Source organism: Camelus dromedarius, chromosome 24 (assembly GCF_036321535.1).
Source record: "Camelus dromedarius isolate mCamDro1 chromosome 24, mCamDro1.pat, whole genome shotgun sequence".
NCBI classification, from domain to species: domain Eukaryota; kingdom Metazoa; phylum Chordata; class Mammalia; order Artiodactyla; family Camelidae; genus Camelus; species Camelus dromedarius.
In genome coordinates, this window is record NC_087459.1 from 3,685,107 (window position 1) to 3,703,019 (window position 17,913).

Genomic DNA, 17,913 nt, shown 5'->3' on the forward strand with positions numbered 1-17,913 from the left:
TCCCTGAAATCTTAAGACAGCTCATTTGGGAAGCTTTACCCTATTACGTTCCGGGCACTAGGGTGATTGGAATGAAGTAAGTATTTGTGTGTTCTCATGCAGGCTGGATGTTCTTATTTTTTATAGGAAGTGACTGATCCTGAGAAAGGATTTATAGATGATGACAAAGTTACTTTTGAAGTCTTTGTACAGGCGGATGCCCCCCATGGAGTTGCGTAAGTCTTCCTTTAATCGGGTGCTGTTAAGAAATGTCTTGAGCTGTAGCGAAAGGAACAGAGGTGCACATATTCAACACATTAGCATGCTGTCTGTGCTCCCCCCTTGGCACACACAGATGGCATCCACAGACACGTGTGTCAGCTTCACGTGCATGAGTTTGTGGAGCAGATTGGTGGAGCACTTCCTGTGTGCCAGACACTCTGCTGGGCTCTAGGAATATAATTATGTCAACAAGGCAGCCATGGTTTTCTGTCCTCAGAGAACTCGGGGCTGGTTGGGCAGAGGAGCTAACACCAGTACTTAAGTAGCTGCAGCCACAGGCGCTCTTGTTACTCTGGAGAGGTAGCCATCCGCGTGTGATCACTGGGGGGCAGTGAGGCAGAGGAGCTGCGAGGAAGGCTGCTGTCTCTGGGCCCCGGGGTCTGTGTGCAAGAGCACGTTGCATGTTTTTGGCCTTGAAGAGTGTATAGGATTGTGTCACTTGTTGATAAGGAGGGCCAAGGGAGTTGAAGGTAGGGCAGACAACCTGAGTACGACCCCAGCGGGGAAGTACAACGAGTTTCTTATGGTGAGGAGTGAAGAAATCAAACGCAATCTAGAAGTAGTTAAATGCAGGCACCACTGTCCTTTATGTTTTTTTCTCTTTCCACATGGCCCTGCTCTCTGGCCAGAGTGCCTGGGTTGACTTGGCTAGAATGAGCAGAGAGCAGCGGGGCAGCCAAGAAGGGCAGTCACTCAGCTCAGGTCCTGACTGAGGTGGCCTGTGTGTGGCACTGGGAGTTTTTCTAAAAAGCAAATAAGATTTATTAGCTTTTCATGAATTGGACTGATATAGGAGGAATCAGACTTTTCTTGGGTAACCTTTTGGAATGTATACTTGAATTGTATTCAGATATCAGGAGTAGGTGGCAAAAAAACATGTTATTTCTAATTAATTTTTCTGTGGATTTTCCCCATTTTTAAAACCTTCCCCAATGCTTATGATATATGTCTCTTGACTAAAAAAGTAGATTGGATTTTCAGCCTCACCAATCAAAACAGCTATATTGGTTCAGTTTTACTTGGGAAAACCTATTCAACCATTATCACCTACCTCTTTGTAGGGGGTTTGGTTTGGGGGGAGGGGTGGAAAATAACCACCTTTACAGGTGGTTTAAGATTTTTGCATTTTGGGGCCAATTATTTATACACAGGCATTTTAACCAGGGCCGTTTGGTACATGTGAGTGGGTTTACAAGGCCACGGACTAACCTGGGAATCACAGAGCCCCAGTGACCCTGACGTCACAGTAAATGTCTCCTAGCGTTGTCTTTGAGTTGTATGCAGAGGCGGTGGGATGGCGCTGGGAAGGGCTGTTCTGCTTTCAGGTGGCATTCTCTCTAGCCTCCTGTTACTTCTAGGAGGTGAGGGGGAGTAGGGACTATTAAATCTGAGGAAATATACCTTTTCTCCCAACCAACCACCAGTGTAACAGACTAATGAGAAAAATCTCTAGGAGTTTAAAAGTCTGAACTAAAACTTGCTGCTGTACACTCCTGCCCTTTCCTATTTACATGACCCTACAGGAAAGAGGGGTTTCGGCTGTTCCCATTTTGTGTTGACAACACCCGTGATGGAACTACCCGGGGGCTCGGGTTGATAGAAGTAGAGTTTAATTAGTGTTTGTGAGCGCTGCTCTCGGTAAGTGATGGCCGTGCTGCTGTCAGCAGGCAGTGCTTAGGGGCCTCTCCTGGGCCAGGGATGAGTCTGCACTGGGCCGTGCTCTTGAGCGAACACAACTGGTGACCCCCGGAGGGAGCCATGTGATGAGAACTGCCAGCCTGGTGCTGAGCTGTTCACTTGGAGACGGGTGCTCGGACCTCACCCCGGTGTCCAGTCGGTGGGAAGGAGGTGATGGTGCAGAAATGAAAGTAGTGAAACGCCGGTGCCTCGGCGACTTCCGGTTGCATCACCCCACACACGCTGCAGAAGCAAGGAGGTGTCCTGTGCAGTTTTCCCTCAACCTCAAACTGATCTTGTAGGTGGGATTCAAAGAAGCACACGGGCTATGTCGGTTTAAAGAATCAGGGAGCGACTTGTTACATGAACAGCCTGCTGCAGACTTTATTTTTCACAAACCAACTACGAAAGGTAAATGGATGGTATTTCTCTCCCTCAACCTTCCACCCACCCTTTTCTCTCAAGTATGAAGGGGCAGGCGGAGCCCCTCACCAGACCCTGCCGTGTCTCGTCCTGGTACGCAGGGCTGCTCCAGGGAGGGCCCTGCTTTACGCTTATGCCCCTTTATTCCTCAGTGTTTCAACACTTGTGACGCTAACTTGGCCAACAGAGCTATTGGGCTAGAAATAATAAAGGTTTCTTTGTTAATACGAAAGTCATTAGCAGCAACATTTGAAAGAGTTTCATATCAAAATTGATTAGTTGAAAAACTACTGGCTGAGAAGTCCAAATACTCCTTTTTGTAAGAATATCAACAAGACTAGATATCTTTGAATCTAATAGAAGACAGTTATTTGTCCTTGAGGAATGTCATACGAACAGGGCAGCAGGACAGGCAGCACGCGCTCCTGGTTGTGGGGAAACTATTGGCTGATCTGCTGGCTTTTCCTGTCATACGCGCGCTGTTCTTCTGGGCAGTGTTAATCACCCTGATGGGGTTACATCCTGGGGTTAGCTGAACGTGGATAATTTCAGTAGCATTTAAGTTTCATCAACTCTTCTGTTCACAAGTAATGCTAAGTTTTAAAATGTTGCTCTCAGAAGTATAAAATAGAAGTGGTTCTCATTGGATGGTGAACTATAAATAATTTTTTTAATTCTTTTTTTTTTTCCACTTTCTCATAACTTCCAGATTGTCTCTAAAGACTTCCATGATTTAAAAAAAAAAATTCCTCACCCTTTTGGGGGATAGTTGAAAGCCCTACCCAACTTCCTTAGTCATTGTGATTTTAGAAATGATACTTTCACATAAAATTCCATTTTTATTTCTGAATCAATTCTTTTAGGCTGTGTACATGATGCCAACAGAGGGTGACGATTCATCAAAAAGCGTCCCTTTAGCATTACAGAGAGTGTTCTACGAATTACAGCATAGTGATAAGCCCGTAGGAACGAAGAAGCTGACCAAGTCGTTCGGGTACGTGTTGGGAGCCTCTCCTTCCTGCTGCGTGAAGGGTGACAGTGAACGGGCAGAGCCCAGGCCGTCCACTGTGTCAGCGCATTTTATCAGTCTGCTGCGTTAGACCTCTTTGGAAACGGAAGCTCTGTTTTAAAATTTTTGCTTCAGAAATAATTCACCACTTAGATTTACCTGTCAAGAAAAGGATACGTATGGTTTCCAAACATCTGTAAATTTAATTGCAAACACAAGCTTCCCCTGCAGTAAGATGCAGAACAAGATGAAGTTGGGAACTTTTGGATGTCCTGCTAAAATTCAGTTTGTCTTTGGATTGTAACACGCCCTGCCCCCAATAATCTTCTCCAAAAAAAATGAATTCAAGAATAATTGACCGGCTTAGTTTTTTTTTTAATCTAAGTTGCTTGTTACTTTACTCTTATTTGAAATTTGGACGGTTAAATGTAAATTCGTTTTATCTTTCTAAGGTGGGAAACTTTAGATAGCTTCATGCAACATGATGTTCAAGAGCTATGTCGCGTGGTAAGTTGCAAGCTGTAATTGTATACTACTTACATTTAATATTCTGAAGCACTGTCAGAAGTTGTTACCAAGTGAAACCTCAGACCTTCACACCACTGTGATTCCAGTTATGCCCATCTTTGGTCAGGACCTAGGATAGAAAGAAAAGGCAGCATCTTCAGTTTAAAAGCCAGAGAGACTGACGAAAAAGTGTTCTTTGATAGGGAAGTGTGAGGGGAGACTTGAGTTTGAGTAGTAGGAGGTGATATATTTTAAATTTGTTAAATTGGTGTAATCTATCAGAGTTCTTAATCAAAGAAACAACAGATTCGTTGGCCTGAGTGGCCATCCTGACAGACCCCATTTCACTGTAGAATAGTGACTTCTGTTCTTACATCCAGACCCAGGCCCCCTCCTTTGCACAGAAGCTCTGTTCGAAGCCAGCCTCTGTGTGGCTGATCCTCCCCCAAAATCTCCTTTAGTCACTAGCAAATTCCCGTTCTTCCAGTTGTGATAAAGACACACAGACACACGCAACGTGAAATGGCTGTTCAAGGTGATTGGCTGGGCAAGGTGTGTTTTCTTTTTTGCAGCACTAGCTGGATTGAATCCAGTTCATTAAATATCCATGGACAAACCAGTCAATCCTGTTGACAGGCTCAACCTCATTAATCTCTTGGTGTGGACCAAAACGAGTTAAGTTTAGTGCTCAATTTACATGCTTTTCCACAGAGGTAAAATGAATATAAAAAATGCTTCTAAAGGCACTACAGATTACTAATTCATTCCAAAGGCGGTATAGAGGGTTAATCTCAACTGTTGCATGTAGATATTTGTGTAAATATCCAACCAAGGAAGAAAGATTTTGTATGTTTTTGATAATTGCATGCTAAAGGTCATAATATTTATAGTCTAGAATTTCTTTGACCAGTGAAATTTCCTAGTCATGTTTCAAATTACTGTATCTTAATTAAGCATAACATGTTCTTAAAGCCAAACCTTTCTCTTCCAGTTGCTTGATAATGTGGAAAATAAGATGAAAGGCACATGTGTAGAAGGCACCATACCTAAGTTATTCAGAGGCAAAATGGTGGTATGTGATTACCAGTTTTAATGAACGATTTTAAAAGATTTAAAAATGCTGTTACTTTGACGATGAATGCTTAAGCTGTTGTGTTCCCCGTGTTTATAGTCCTATATCCAGTGTAAAGAAGTGGACTATCGGTCCGATAGAAGAGAAGATTATTATGACATCCAGCTAAGCATAAAAGGAAAGAAAAACAGTAAGTTCTGTCTACCACATGGCACAGCCTTTTGATCATTTGTTCTGGTTTAATGCTTCATTTATACAAGTGGTTTTTATGAAATACAGCTTAGAGAAAATCGCCCAAATGATACATGTAAAGCTCACGCAGGCCCCCACCCAGGTCAGGAAACAGAACATTTGCAAGCACAAATATTGGCCCTTCCCAGTGGCTGCCTCCCCCTCCTCAGAGGAAACCACTGTTGGGGCTTCTAGCATCCTATCCCAGGTTATTTTTGCATGTTTCACTATTGACGTGCTCCTCTAGGCTGTAGTCTCTGATTCTTGTTTCTTTTGCTGATCGTTGTATCCATGCAGTTCATCTTCGTTGTGAGCAGCAGCAGTTTGACCATTTTCATTGCTTTATAGTATTCCCCTTGAGGAATGTGCCACAAGTTGTTTGAATCTGTTCTTTTCTTGATGGGTATTTGTGTTATTTTCAGTGTGAGGCTGGTAGGCAGGACTGTTCCACCCTTTATTTGCATTTAGGGTGGGTGGAATGCTGGCTCTGAGGGCCTGCAGACATGTTGAACTTAGCAGGTAAAGCACTTTATCTGTCTCACACGCTGCTCAGGGCGTGAGAGCTACAGTTGTTCCACATCCACCCCAAGCAGTCATCAGACAAGGGGCATTTTGGTGGGAGTGTGGTGCCATCTGGGGTTTAATTTGCATTTCTTTGGAGATGAGGGAGTTTCACTTTTTCAAATGCTTATTGGCCATTTGCACATCTTCCTGAACATATGGAATGTAGTTTGTAATAACTCAGTGTCCTGGTCAACTGATTCAGTTGTCTGTAATTTCTGCATCTTTTTTGGTTTTGTTTTTGTTTTTTTCAACTGAAGCATAGTTGATTTATAACGTTGTATTAATTTCTAGTGTGGAGCATAGTGATTCAGTCATACATTAATACATACACACACATACAAATTCTTTGTCATTTTAGGTCATTATGACTCAAGGCTGGAGCTGGATCTCTTGATTCATTTTTCGCCCTGGGCTTTACATTCTGGCTCTTTGTGTACCTGGTCATCTTTTACTGGGTGCGAGCCGGTGTGACTTTTACCTTGGGTGAAGGGTATTCTTATCCTTTGTGCTGGGGCAGATTTCAGTTATTTGGAGGTAATTTGGGGCCTGTTGATGAGCTTGGTCATGTGCAATGCAGTGAGGTTTGTTGTCCCCACAGCCAAGCCAGCACATTGAGTTTTCTGCCTGAGCGACCATTCCCGATCCTTCTGTGAAATTTCCTCGCCCACTCACCAGTCAGTGCTCACCCAAGGCTCCAGGGAAACCCTCTGCACATCGCCAGGCTCTCTCCTGCACAGTGTTCTCCCCAGGACCTTGTCCTGCAGATGCCAGCCGCCTCGGTCACGCTCTCTCAGGGAGACTGGGCTCTCCACTTGGGCTTCTCTTCCCTGCGTGCAGCCTGGAAGCTCCAGGCCGTAAGCTGGGACTGTTGAAGGGCTCCCAGCGATGACTGTCCTGCAGGCCAGTTGTCTGCTCTGCTCCACGGCTCTGGGCGCTGGCTCTGGGTTGGATGTCGTGCTCGGCCCCCAGTGTGGGGCTGAGCAGCGTAGCCCTCTGTTTAACAGAATTTCATAATTATAGTGAAATCCAGTCCATCTTTGCCCTCTTTTTTTTTTTTTTTTTTTTTTTGACTTTTTAATATATATATATATTTTTTTTTTGAAGTATAGTCTGTATAATGTGTCAGTTTCTGGTGTACAGCATAATGCTTCAGTCATACATGAACATCCATATATTCATTTTCATATTCTTTTTCACTGTTACTGCAAGATACTGACTGTAGTTCCCTGTGCTACACAGTGTGAACTTGTTGTAATCTTTGCTTTTTTACAGTGAAATCCAAATCAACCTTTGCTGTTTGTTTTCTAAGAACATCTATCCTGAGGTCATAATTCTCTTATCTGTTACTGTTTTACCTTTCCTGTTTATCTACGGTCCCCTGGATTAATTTCTTTGTGCACATGGTCACAGTGGGTGAAAGGCGCTCGGCCTGCACCTTTGTCAGTAGTGAGCCCCTCGGATCTGTATAGACCTGTCTCTAGACTTTTTCTCCTGGTTGGCCAAATTCTGGGATAAAATTTACTTTCTTCGATAAATTCTACATTCTTTTTCAGCTTCGTTGTGGTTTGATAAAATTTTAAGTTACTTAAAATGTGCATTATGATTTTTTTAACTGAAGTACAGTTAATCTACAGTGCTGTTACTTTCAGGTGTGTGTCACAGTTACTAGATGTGCATGTGTATAGTCAAAAGTATTACTCCTGTCTAGTCAGTGAACACACCCATCACCTCATTACTCATTTATTTTTTAAATTTTAGTATTTTGGGGCGAGGACATTTAAGTCCTGCTTTCTCACGGACTTCGGCCATGCAGTGCAGTGTCCCCGGTGCACGCCGTGCTGTACATCAGCTCCTCCCTTCCTACTCATCTGAAAACTGAAAGCTTGTGCCCCTTTTCCCAGCTCTCCCTCCTCTTTCTCCCACCCCAACCCCAACGTGCCTCCTCTGTTTCCACACTGACTTAATTGTAGCTTTAAGTGATCAAAATTTGGACTTTACTGTTACTTGATTTTTGTTAAAGTTATTAAAACATTGACTCTATGTTATCATCTGTTAACACCCTTTCCAAAACCCTACCAGCGTCCTTAGAGTTTACACCTTTTGCCAGACGGGTGAAGGGGCAGAGCCCAGCAGTCACCGCTCACAGCTGCAGTTACTACGTCCTCTCCCTGGCTCCTGAATTTGTGTTACAATCAGAATGTTAGGGATAACATTGGCTGACCTTTTTTTTTTCTTTCTCTCTTAAAAGTATTTGAATCATTTGTGGATTACGTGGCGGTAGAACAGCTAGATGGCGACAATAAATACGATGCCGGGGAGCATGGCTTGCAGGTAACTTGTGTGTCAGTGTCCTGCTGTATCTTTCCACTTGTGTCCAGGTCTTTTGCTTACTTGTGAACTAAAATTTCATGTGTATCTTTTCATATGTTGCTGGTGCTAAAAGGATTTTATTTCTCAGTCAAAAGGATATTATATTGAGAGAGCTCCGATGGTATCACTGGTGTAGTTGATCCGGCAGGGGTGGGGAGGTGTCGGGAAGGAGATTGAAGTGGGGCCAGTTTGCTGGAGGTAGAATCATCACCCGACACACTGAGGGTCCCCACCCTCAGCCCCCACTTCCTCTGTCCTGTCCCTTACCTTGCCAGTGTCAGACCAGACCTTCTCTGAGTCAAACAGAACTGCTTAGTCACGTGGACTCTGATTTGGGTTGGTGGTGGTGTTTGGTTCCCACGCCCCAGCCTTTTTTTTTCTTTTGCAGTGGAGTTTTAGTTTTCTGAGGATCCTGACTTCCAGAATGAGGAGTACATTTTCTGTTATTTTTTCCACGAACTGCTTGTTTTCCACATGGCCCCACAGGAACTCTGGGCTTCAGACAGAGCAGCGAGTATCGTGAACAAGTGACAGTCTGTGGTCAGACAGAGGGACAAAGACAGTGGCCTTTCCAGCCAGACTGGTTAGTGCATCAGTAGCGTCCTCACAGATCCATCTGAGTTGCAGCCTCATAACCCTGACTCATTGGCTCAACTAGTGTATAATTTTTCAGACCATCCTGAGTTCACCAAGCTTGCTAATTTATAATTCATAGTGCTGGTGAACCCATTTAGCAGTGGATCACAGACCTGCTGTTCTTCTGCTTGCTCAGGCCACTCGGGACGCTGAGCTGTAGATCACTTAGCAAACATGCTACTGGATGTGCTTAGTCAAGTCGCAAGAACTGCCCTTAACCACACTGGGTAGTTCTGGGTCTGGTGAGCAGTATGTATTTCAGAGTCACAGTCTCAGTGGACAGTGGTGCAGGAGCAGAGTTCTTCCGGTGCTCTTACAAGTGGTAGTAAACCCTGCCGTTCCTTTGTGTGGCAGGTTCCTGGGCTTTTGCTTTGCTTCCCAGAATGTACATTGGAGAACACTGCCACGTAGACATGGCTTGTCACAGACCCCCAGTTCCTCCAAGTGGACGTTTTCTAGCAGGCGTTAGAAATAAGGTTACAACTTACTGGAAATATAGCCGTGGTGATGGCCACCGATGGCCCAGTGATGGTCGGATTTGCCAAAGGCTTATTTGGGCGAGGAAGGAGCTGGCTGAGGTGGAGAGAGGAGTGAGGCCTAGGTCCCTCCACAGAAGCCCTTGTTGGAAGGTTGGGATGTTGGTCGGGATGTCCTGTAACACAGAGACTGCCGATAACCGGGCAGAGGCCCTGATGGTGGTCAGAGGTGTTGCTGATACTGATCGGAATAGTTGTCGGAGCTGAGCGATCAGTGAGCTCCAAGTGGTGCTCCCCAGTCTGTGTTCTTAAGTGGACATCTTCAAAGCCCGGGGGGAGGGCGGCTGTCGCTGGTGGTGCCTCCGTCCTGTGACTGCTCGCCTGCAGATTCTGCTCGGGTGCTCCTCAAGCATGCCTGGTCTTACATAATTGTCATCATTTTCCTTTTCCATTTGATGACTTCTCCGTGTTTCTCCATCATGTTTGAAGTGTTAAATGAGTATGTAATGCGGCAGCAAGTGACTGAGCCTGAATTTACGCCACTGTTCCCCTGTTGCTAGGTATCAAGTTAATATAATGCAGAGTGAGAGGGAATGACACACACAAGCCGTTGCAGCGCTATTGTAATAGCAGACCTGATAACGGTCTAAACAGCACGCTTTAAAGGCATCCTAGATGGCTGCCCCCCAGAGGTCGCCCGTGTGTTCCCATCTTGCTGAAACACTTGCTTTCAGAAACTGCTTCAAGAAATAAGTAGAGGTGAACTAAATTTGCATTTCTTTTTCACTGTCCAGGAAGCAGAGAAAGGTGTGAAATTCCTAACATTGCCGCCAGTGTTACATCTACAACTGATGAGATTTATGTATGACCCTCAGACGGACCAAAACATCAAGATCAACGATAGGTAATCTAGAGTGGGCTGTGGAAGTTAGGATTTAACCAGCATCCTGATTTAGGGGGTTAGTCTCAGTGCTTTGTTTAGTCTTTCTCTTTTTGGTCTCATCTCTGATTTATTTAGGTTCCCCTCTGCCTAGGTGTCCCAAGAACTGTAATTTTAAAGGGATAACTAGTATCAGGGGCTGCTTCCTCTGTGTCTCCTTCCAAAGGAACCCTGGCCCCTCTACACTGTGGCAGATTGAAGCCCCCGAGGAGAGGGCATTTTCTGTCCCACAGCTTTGCGTCCACCAGAAGTGGAATTTGATGTTACTGCATTTGTTTAAATAGGATTCTCCTATATTTTGTAATTTCTCAGTTGGTATAGAATGTGCTAGAATTGTCAAGAATGCTAACGTAGGTGTGTGTGCCTCTAGGTGCATCTAGAGCCTTAAAGTACTAGAGTAAAGAGTGAGACCACGCCGCGCTTCATCTGGCTCAGACGGAACTTCCATCCTGATTAGTTTGAGCAGTAACTTTGTACGCCTTGGCCAGGGGTGCAGCCTGACAACCAGCAGTCTCCTAGAGGCTGGTCCGTCAACCCTCAAACTCTAGGGAGAGTATGACCCCAGTCAGATTACTTGCCACCAGGCGGGCCTGCTCCTCCGTTCTCGCCCTTTAAGGTCAGGTCTCCGAGAATCTGCCTCCTGCAGACCCCACAGGCCAGTGGCCTATAGACTGGGTCCAGCCTGCTGGTGTGCTTTGTTGGGTCCCCACCTTCTGTTTTTATTGGAGTTAGTTGCCCAAAAAAAATTTTTTTAATCATGATGTTTCACATAAATGTGCAGATTTCTGGCATCTTAGAGGAGTTCAGGGCATTTGGCATTGCTGGGCGGAAGCTGCCTCTTTGGGTTCAGGCACATGCTCTGCTGGGCACCATGGTCCTTGTCTACCTGCCTCCTGCCCAGCCTGCCTCAGGGCATCCCCGATGAATTTTGACCACGTTATTGAAGTGTTGACGGAGCCAGTATTGTTTAAAACACGTCAGGTCTTAGAAATAGCAGGGTAGGTTTCCTTGTTAGGTATTCCCTCCCCAAGTTTGATTTTTCCACATTTCTCAAACCTATAGTTTATCTCTAATGGTCTAAGACCTATACAAGCAGAATCATTCATTAATGCATTTGAAAATGTCCACATCCTAGAAAGGTCACTGTGTCAGAAGACTGTTGTCTGATCCTGGAATTTAAAATTCTGTTACATCAGTGCCTTATAGGTATTTTCCTCTTACCAGGCTTCAAATTTTGTCTTGACTTGTGGATAATCTGTAGGAACTGCCTTAGAAGTAGTTCAGAGGACCTTCCAGGTTAGATTTACTAACCTTTCCGAGTAAAGATGAGCAAATGTTAGCTAGGTCCAGCAATAAATGCAGCCTAATGGTGAAGTATTTTACAAGTAAATGAGATCTGTATTTCTCTTGATGTTTTTTAATAGGTTTGAGTTCCCTGAACAGTTACCACTAGATGAATTTTTGCAAAAAACAGATCCCAAGGACCCTGCAAATTACATTCTTCATGCAGTCCTGGTTCATAGTGGAGATAATCATGGTGGACATTATGTGGTTTATCTAAACCCCAAAGGGGACGGCAAAGTAAGTACTAGGCAAGGGGCGGGTTGGATGCGGTACTGTGTAGGGAATTCACAGTGATGCTCAGCTTCAGACTTTGCCTTGATAGTGAAGGATTCCCTCCTGGCCTCTGAACAGAGGTCATGTCTGTATGTTCTGATCTGTTTTAATCGCTGATACTTCTAAAGGTGTGAATAGTAAATTATGATTGTACTTTATACGTACATCCAGTTATTAGCATCAAATGTCGGACCTTGGAAGAATCCCTTTATATTTAGCACAAGGCACTTGTTCTCCACTGACAAATAATCACACTAATTCCTGTGGCCCGGGGTGGGGGGGGATGCATTGTTTGCACGTTGCTCTGCATACATCATTGTCTGTGCTGTGAAAGGCAGTCTGCCTGGTTCACGTGGATCCCATCACGTGATCTTCATCGGGGGAGCAGAGGAGGGTCTTGCGGTCTGAGTCAAGAGCCATAGGGCCAGCGAGGAAGAGAGCAAAGGTTGGGCCCGCCTAGCTTATGCTGTGAGGAAATTTGATGGAGGGACCCCCTCAGCACAGATCACGACGAGCCTTTAACTGTAGGAGTTAGTACCATGTAAAATGGCTCCATCCATGGTGGAGAGAGTTTGAGCCTAAGCTGAAAACAGGCTGAGTACAGTACAGAAACTGCCGATGGGTGAGTATTAGCAGTTCCCCTAGAGTACGGAAGGAGGAAGGCAGAGGTGCTGGGCATGGTTGCCTCAGGCAGACTGTGTATTTCGGGAAAATGCTGCCTTTTAGTTAGTGCACGCTTTATCTCCGCCGTGGTCTCTCCTTGGCAGTGGTGTAAGTTTGACGACGACGTGGTGTCGAGGTGTACGAAGGAGGAAGCAATCGAGCACAACTATGGGGGCCACGACGACGACCTCTCCGTCCGGCACTGCACCAACGCCTATATGCTGGTCTACATCCGGGAGTCGAAGCTCAGTGAGTGGAGCTGGTTTGTGGTGCGCTCGCCGAGGGGAGCTCTTACGCTGGACCATGGGTCCGCCTGCCGAGGCATTGTCGCCTGTGCAGACCCGTTTCCTCCTCGTTCTGCCTACTCACAACACTTAGCAGCAGCTGGATTGGGCTTGTGGGTTTTGGTGTGGACCTGTGGTGCCAAGTAATTTTACTCTAGTGGATTGCTTTATTCATGATGACGTAACTCACAGAGGTGAAGGAAGATGCGTTTGTCCCACAGGTGAGGTTTTACAAGCTGTCACCGACCATGATATCCCTCAGCAGTTGGTGGAACGATTACAGGAAGAGAAAAGGATCGAAGCTCAGAAGCGGAAGGAGCGGCAGGAAGCCCATCTGTACATGCAAGTGCAGGTCAGACGCCAAGCACAGCCAAGACAGCCCCGAGTGCCCTGGGAGCCTAGCTCCCCTCCCCGGAGTGATGGGGGACTGGTCAGGGCATTGCTCCCGGAGCCGCTCTGGGCAGCTCCTTGACCATGTAACTGAGGGACCGTTCAGAGTCAGGACTGAGCGTGAGAGGTGCTCGGGCCACCGACAGACACAGCAGGGATATGTTAGTGTTTATAAAAAGTGCAGGGGATTAGAGGAGTGACGGCCCAGGAAGGATGCTTGGGAGGGAGGGCAAGCAGAACCCCGGGGAGGCCTGGGCAGGTGGGCCCAGGCTGTGGAGCACCAGGGAGCACTCCAGTAGGGACGAGAATTGCCAGGTGGTTTTGGTTCATGACTTAGTGGCAGTGAGGAAGCAGAACCATTCGTTTTAACAAGTTGACTACTTGGGAAAAGGCACATGTGCATCCTGACTTTGATGTTTGAAGATCACCACACAGATGGGTTTCTAGCTGATGCTTATTCATGAGCTTAGAGTGGCTGTGTGGACGTGGCTGGTTTTCATCTTTCTAAATCAGAACCTGATTTAGTTCTTGATCATTCTGGTGCTTTTCTGCTTGCATCTTCTGAAGAAGATTCGTTAAAGCAAAAGACTACTAGTTTTTATTTTTAGCATTTTATTCTTGAACCTCAGTTTCGATCAGGGTCATCTTGTTCTGTTTTGTCTGTTGTCTGTTTTGTCCATTCTGTATTTTCATGGCATTTTCAGATCGTTGCAGAGGACCAGTTTTGTGGCCACCAAGGAAATGATATGTACGATGAAGAAAAAGTGAAATACACTGTGTTCAAAGTGTTGAAAAACTCCTCGCTTGCTGAGTTTGTCCAGAACCTCTCTCAGACCATGGTGAGTGCCCGTCCTTGGTGGTTTATTCTGACATCCCAGTTTCCCCTCCTCCTTCCTGACTGGATGAGGTCAGATTCTGCCTTTTGTGAGCTGTGGGGCCTGAGCTCATTTCCTTCCGGGTTGTGCCCTTTGGCATCTCCTGGCATCTCCTCTCATCTCCCCAGCTGCCCCCACCACCAACCCCCACCTGGTAAAAGGGACTTGGAGCCCTGAACCCCAGTGATCCCGACAGTCGGGTCACTGTTGTCCACCCCCCATCAGCAGGGAGAGCTGTAATTTGTGATTTTTTTTTTCTTCGTAATCATATAACCATTACTTTGATATAGAATTAAAACATAAGCTGATTTTGTTTCAATTAATTTGTGGTTTTCAGGGGTTTCCACAAGATCAAATTCGGTTATGGCCCATGCAGGCAAGGAGCAATGGCACCAAACGGCCGGCAATGCTGGATAACGAAGCGGACGGCAACAAAACAGTGAGTGTGGCCAGGTTGGGAGTGCGCAGAGGGCAGGTGCGCCTGCTTCGCCTCCCTTAGGGCCAGTTATGTAGAGTTGGACCCGATTATAGTTTTTCATTCCGCTTAGCCATTAAAATCATCTAAAATCAGCGTCTCTTTTGGAAATAGATGATTGAACTCAGTGATAACGAAAACCCTTGGACAATATTTCTGGAAACAGTTGATCCGGAGCTGGCTGCTAGTGGAGCGACATTACCCAAGTTCGATAAAGATCGTAAGTGCCCACCCAGCCCAGCCCCTCCAGAGGTGGAGTGGGCTCCCTGGACCCCAAACACACAGGGCTAGGTGCTCTTCCCTGACAAATATTTTAATTCCAGAAGTGTTTGTTAAGTCCCCACTGTGTTCAAGGCTTCTCCATGAAGTCAAGTCAGAACGGACTGTGGGTTTGCAGTGTCCTGGGAGGTGTGGAGAAATGGCAGCAGCCTTGAGTCCATCAGCTCGAACAGAGCAGGGGTTGCTTCAAGAGCCAGATAGTAAATATTTTATGCTTTGTGGGCCCTACGGCCTCTACCTGCTATTGTGGCAACTACACAGCCACAGAGATGATGTAAAGGAACAGGCTGCCCGTACTCAGCACAGTTTGATTTGCAAGACAGGTGGGTCCAGGTTTGGTGACACTGGCTGTGATAGAAAATGATAGATTTTTTTTTTTTACTTGAAGTGGTCACCTCTCTGTCAAAGACACACAGCCATTCATGTATATTCCCATGGTGACACTCAGCTAGCTAGTGAGTACCAGGTCTGAAACTAAAGGTTTCTGCAACTCTCTGCCCTTACTCTCTTCTTTACTGCTGCAGATGCAGCGTTTCCCGTGGGCTGAATGTTTGATTGATGCTGCAGCCCCAGGAAGCACTTCATTGGGCACAATAACTTTCAGGTGCCCTAAGGTGTCATTTCAGTTGCAAAAGATGAGTATTTCTTAACATTACATGGACTGTAAGGTTCTGACCCAGCCTGTTGTCAACCTTGTAGACGATGTGATGTTATTTTTGAAGATGTACGATCCCAAAACGCGGAGCTTGAATTACTGTGGGCATATCTACACGCCGATATCCTGTAAAATACGTGAGTCCCGCCTGCACTCCCTTCTGAGCTGCTTTCGCTGAAGTCTCGGTGTATCACAGCTTCACACTCTTGCTTTTTCTTGAACCTAGGTGACTTGCTCCCAGTTATGTGTGACAGAGCAGGATTTATCCAAGATACTAGCCTTATCCTCTATGAGGTTTGGATCCTTCTTTTCCTGTAATCAGCACATCGTTACTGGCTGGGGGAGGACTTTCCCATGTGTTCTGCTGGCCCTGAGTTTGTCGTCGTGTTCAGGCCGCAGCTAAGCAGAGCCTCGGTGACCTGAGTCAGGATCCTGTCTGTACATTTGTGTACATTTTTTTTTTTAGCTCTCGGAGGGGGGCGGGGAGTGATTATTATATCCTTATGAATATTAATATTTCACACTAACGTTTTTATTAAAAATGTAGGGTTGGTGGAATTGGGTATGGAGAAGTTATATACAGTGTATGACCATATTAAACATTGGACAAATGTTGCATTGTAACCATGTTCTTTTTCCTGTAGGAAGTTAAACCGAATTTAACAGAAAGAATTCAGGACTATGACGTGTCTCTTGATAAAGCCCTCGATGAGCTAATGGATGGTGACATTATAGTGTTTCAGAAGTATGTACTTTTTGAAAGATTTTATCTTTGTGCTAATGTGAGAAGTTTTTGTTTGTTTGTTTGTTTGTTTGTTTTAAGTTCTAGAACCCAGTAACAAATCGTCTCTAGACCCCGAGTGACGGTTTGTTTGAAGTTGACAGAATGTTGACAGAAGTTGGTCTTCTCTGGGTTTCGAAATTAGGGATGGTGAGCGGTTTCCTCACTGAATCCTTTTATTTCCTAAAAACGTCTGTGGCGAGCATGGTAACTGGCAGCAGGGTGGCAAGAGTCTGTATGGACTAGCAGGGTTGTTTTGGCCCCTTAAAACATGGGCTTGCTTACACTGCAGCCACGTGGGCGATTCATTTCAGTCTGTCTGCGTGGAAGCCGGCAGCCGTGCGGTCTGTGTCTGACAGCTGCCTGGTATTGCAGTTGGCCTCTTCCGTGCACTTGAAGCCATCTGGCCGGGGCAGGGCAGCCGTGAACACTGGCCACGGGGTTGGGGGGGGGGGGTAGCTGCAGGGCACAGCGGCCAGGAGCGAGGCGAGGAGACTTCTTTTCTAAGGGCTGGGCAGTAAATGCTTTCGGTTTAGCAACGACTGCTCTGCTGCCTTGACAGGAAAGCAGTAGCCTGCCAAGCCCTGGTGGGGAATAGGCTCTGGCAGAGCCGGCTGTGTGGGCCCCCCGCTGCATCCAGAGTCCTTCCCTCGTCTGCAGAACCAGAGGGCACCTCCTGTGCTTGGTCGCCTTTCCTTGCTGTCCCTGGTCGCAGAGGGAGCGGGCAGGCTCCTGGCATCTGGAAGCGTTAACCTGAGTTTACATCCGCACCGGGCGGTATCACCGCCGCTTGAGAGACGATGCCTCTTTTCTTCCTACCAGTGTCCCCTGGCCTGGACTCCGATTCTCTGTAACCTGTGTTTTCCTCCCCTAGGGATGACCCCGAAAACGATAACAGTGAGTTACCCACAGCAAAGGAGTATTTCAGAGACCTCTACCACCGGGTCGATGTGATCTTCTGTGATAAGACAATTCCCAATGACCCTGGATTCGTGGTCACCTTATCAAATAGAATGAATTACTTTCAGGTACTCGATAAAATGCTCTTTTCCCTTCACACATTTCACACCAGAAGGACCTCGCCCTTCTTAAAAAATGCTCGCTGAGAGGCTGTGTGATGGGTTTGGTCGTGGAGGGGGTTTACAGCCCCCTGTCTGAGGAAGTTCTTGATTGATGTGGGTTAGTGCTGATGTTGCCGGGGGGTCAGAGCTGTTCCCCCTCCTTGCCCACTGCCCTGCTCCTGCCCCTCCAGGTCTTCTCGAGTATTCAGAAAATAAATCTACAGACCTCACCATTAAAAGTGAAAAACGCTTTAAAGCTTTTCTTCTTCAGATAGGCTTCTCCTGTGGTGATGTACTAAGGAATATAGTTAATGCCTGTGATGGCACATCTCTGGAGCATTTGAATTCAGGCTGCTTACATCACACTTCCTTAAGAACATTAAGCAAATAACCAATGATCAGGTGTATCAGCAAGTTTCAGTTGGTTCCCCAGACGTGGACCTTGGTTCTGACATCTGGTCCCTCCCTCCCCAGGTGGCGAAGACAGTTGCTCAAAGGCTCAACACCGACCCGATGCTGCTCCAGTTTTTCAAGTCTCAAGGGTGAGGCACGCTCACAGATGCTCGGTCTGGGGTCTTGGCTGCATGCTTGCCATAATTCATCCAACATCTCAGAGCTAATTTAAGTAGCTGGCCACTTCACCTGACATGCCATTTCTTAGTTTCAG

At 46.2% G+C, this 17,913-nt stretch overlaps 1 protein-coding gene across 2 annotated transcripts in view; it reads left to right on the forward strand.

Moving 5' to 3' along the window:
* The window catches only part of USP7 (ubiquitin specific peptidase 7), a 55,447-nt gene that overhangs the window by 32,386 nt on the left and 5,148 nt on the right, over window positions 1-17,913 (forward strand). For both annotated transcript variants that reach the window (XM_064478198.1, XM_031433214.2), the window contains exons 5-23: window positions 127-215; window positions 2,241-2,349; window positions 3,225-3,355; window positions 3,823-3,877; window positions 4,869-4,949; window positions 5,049-5,139; window positions 7,993-8,075; window positions 10,021-10,130; window positions 11,591-11,747; window positions 12,551-12,695; window positions 12,952-13,082; window positions 13,825-13,959; window positions 14,333-14,434; window positions 14,585-14,690; window positions 15,449-15,541; window positions 15,631-15,698; window positions 16,049-16,149; window positions 17,060-17,213; window positions 17,721-17,788. In XM_064478198.1, coding sequence (XP_064334268.1) covers window positions 127-215; window positions 2,241-2,349; window positions 3,225-3,355; window positions 3,823-3,877; window positions 4,869-4,949; window positions 5,049-5,139; window positions 7,993-8,075; window positions 10,021-10,130; window positions 11,591-11,747; window positions 12,551-12,695; window positions 12,952-13,082; window positions 13,825-13,959; window positions 14,333-14,434; window positions 14,585-14,690; window positions 15,449-15,541; window positions 15,631-15,698; window positions 16,049-16,149; window positions 17,060-17,213; window positions 17,721-17,788 — 2,009 coding nt within the window. The remainder of the gene's footprint in view (window positions 1-126; window positions 216-2,240; window positions 2,350-3,224; window positions 3,356-3,822; window positions 3,878-4,868; window positions 4,950-5,048; window positions 5,140-7,992; window positions 8,076-10,020; window positions 10,131-11,590; window positions 11,748-12,550; window positions 12,696-12,951; window positions 13,083-13,824; window positions 13,960-14,332; window positions 14,435-14,584; window positions 14,691-15,448; window positions 15,542-15,630; window positions 15,699-16,048; window positions 16,150-17,059; window positions 17,214-17,720; window positions 17,789-17,913) is intronic.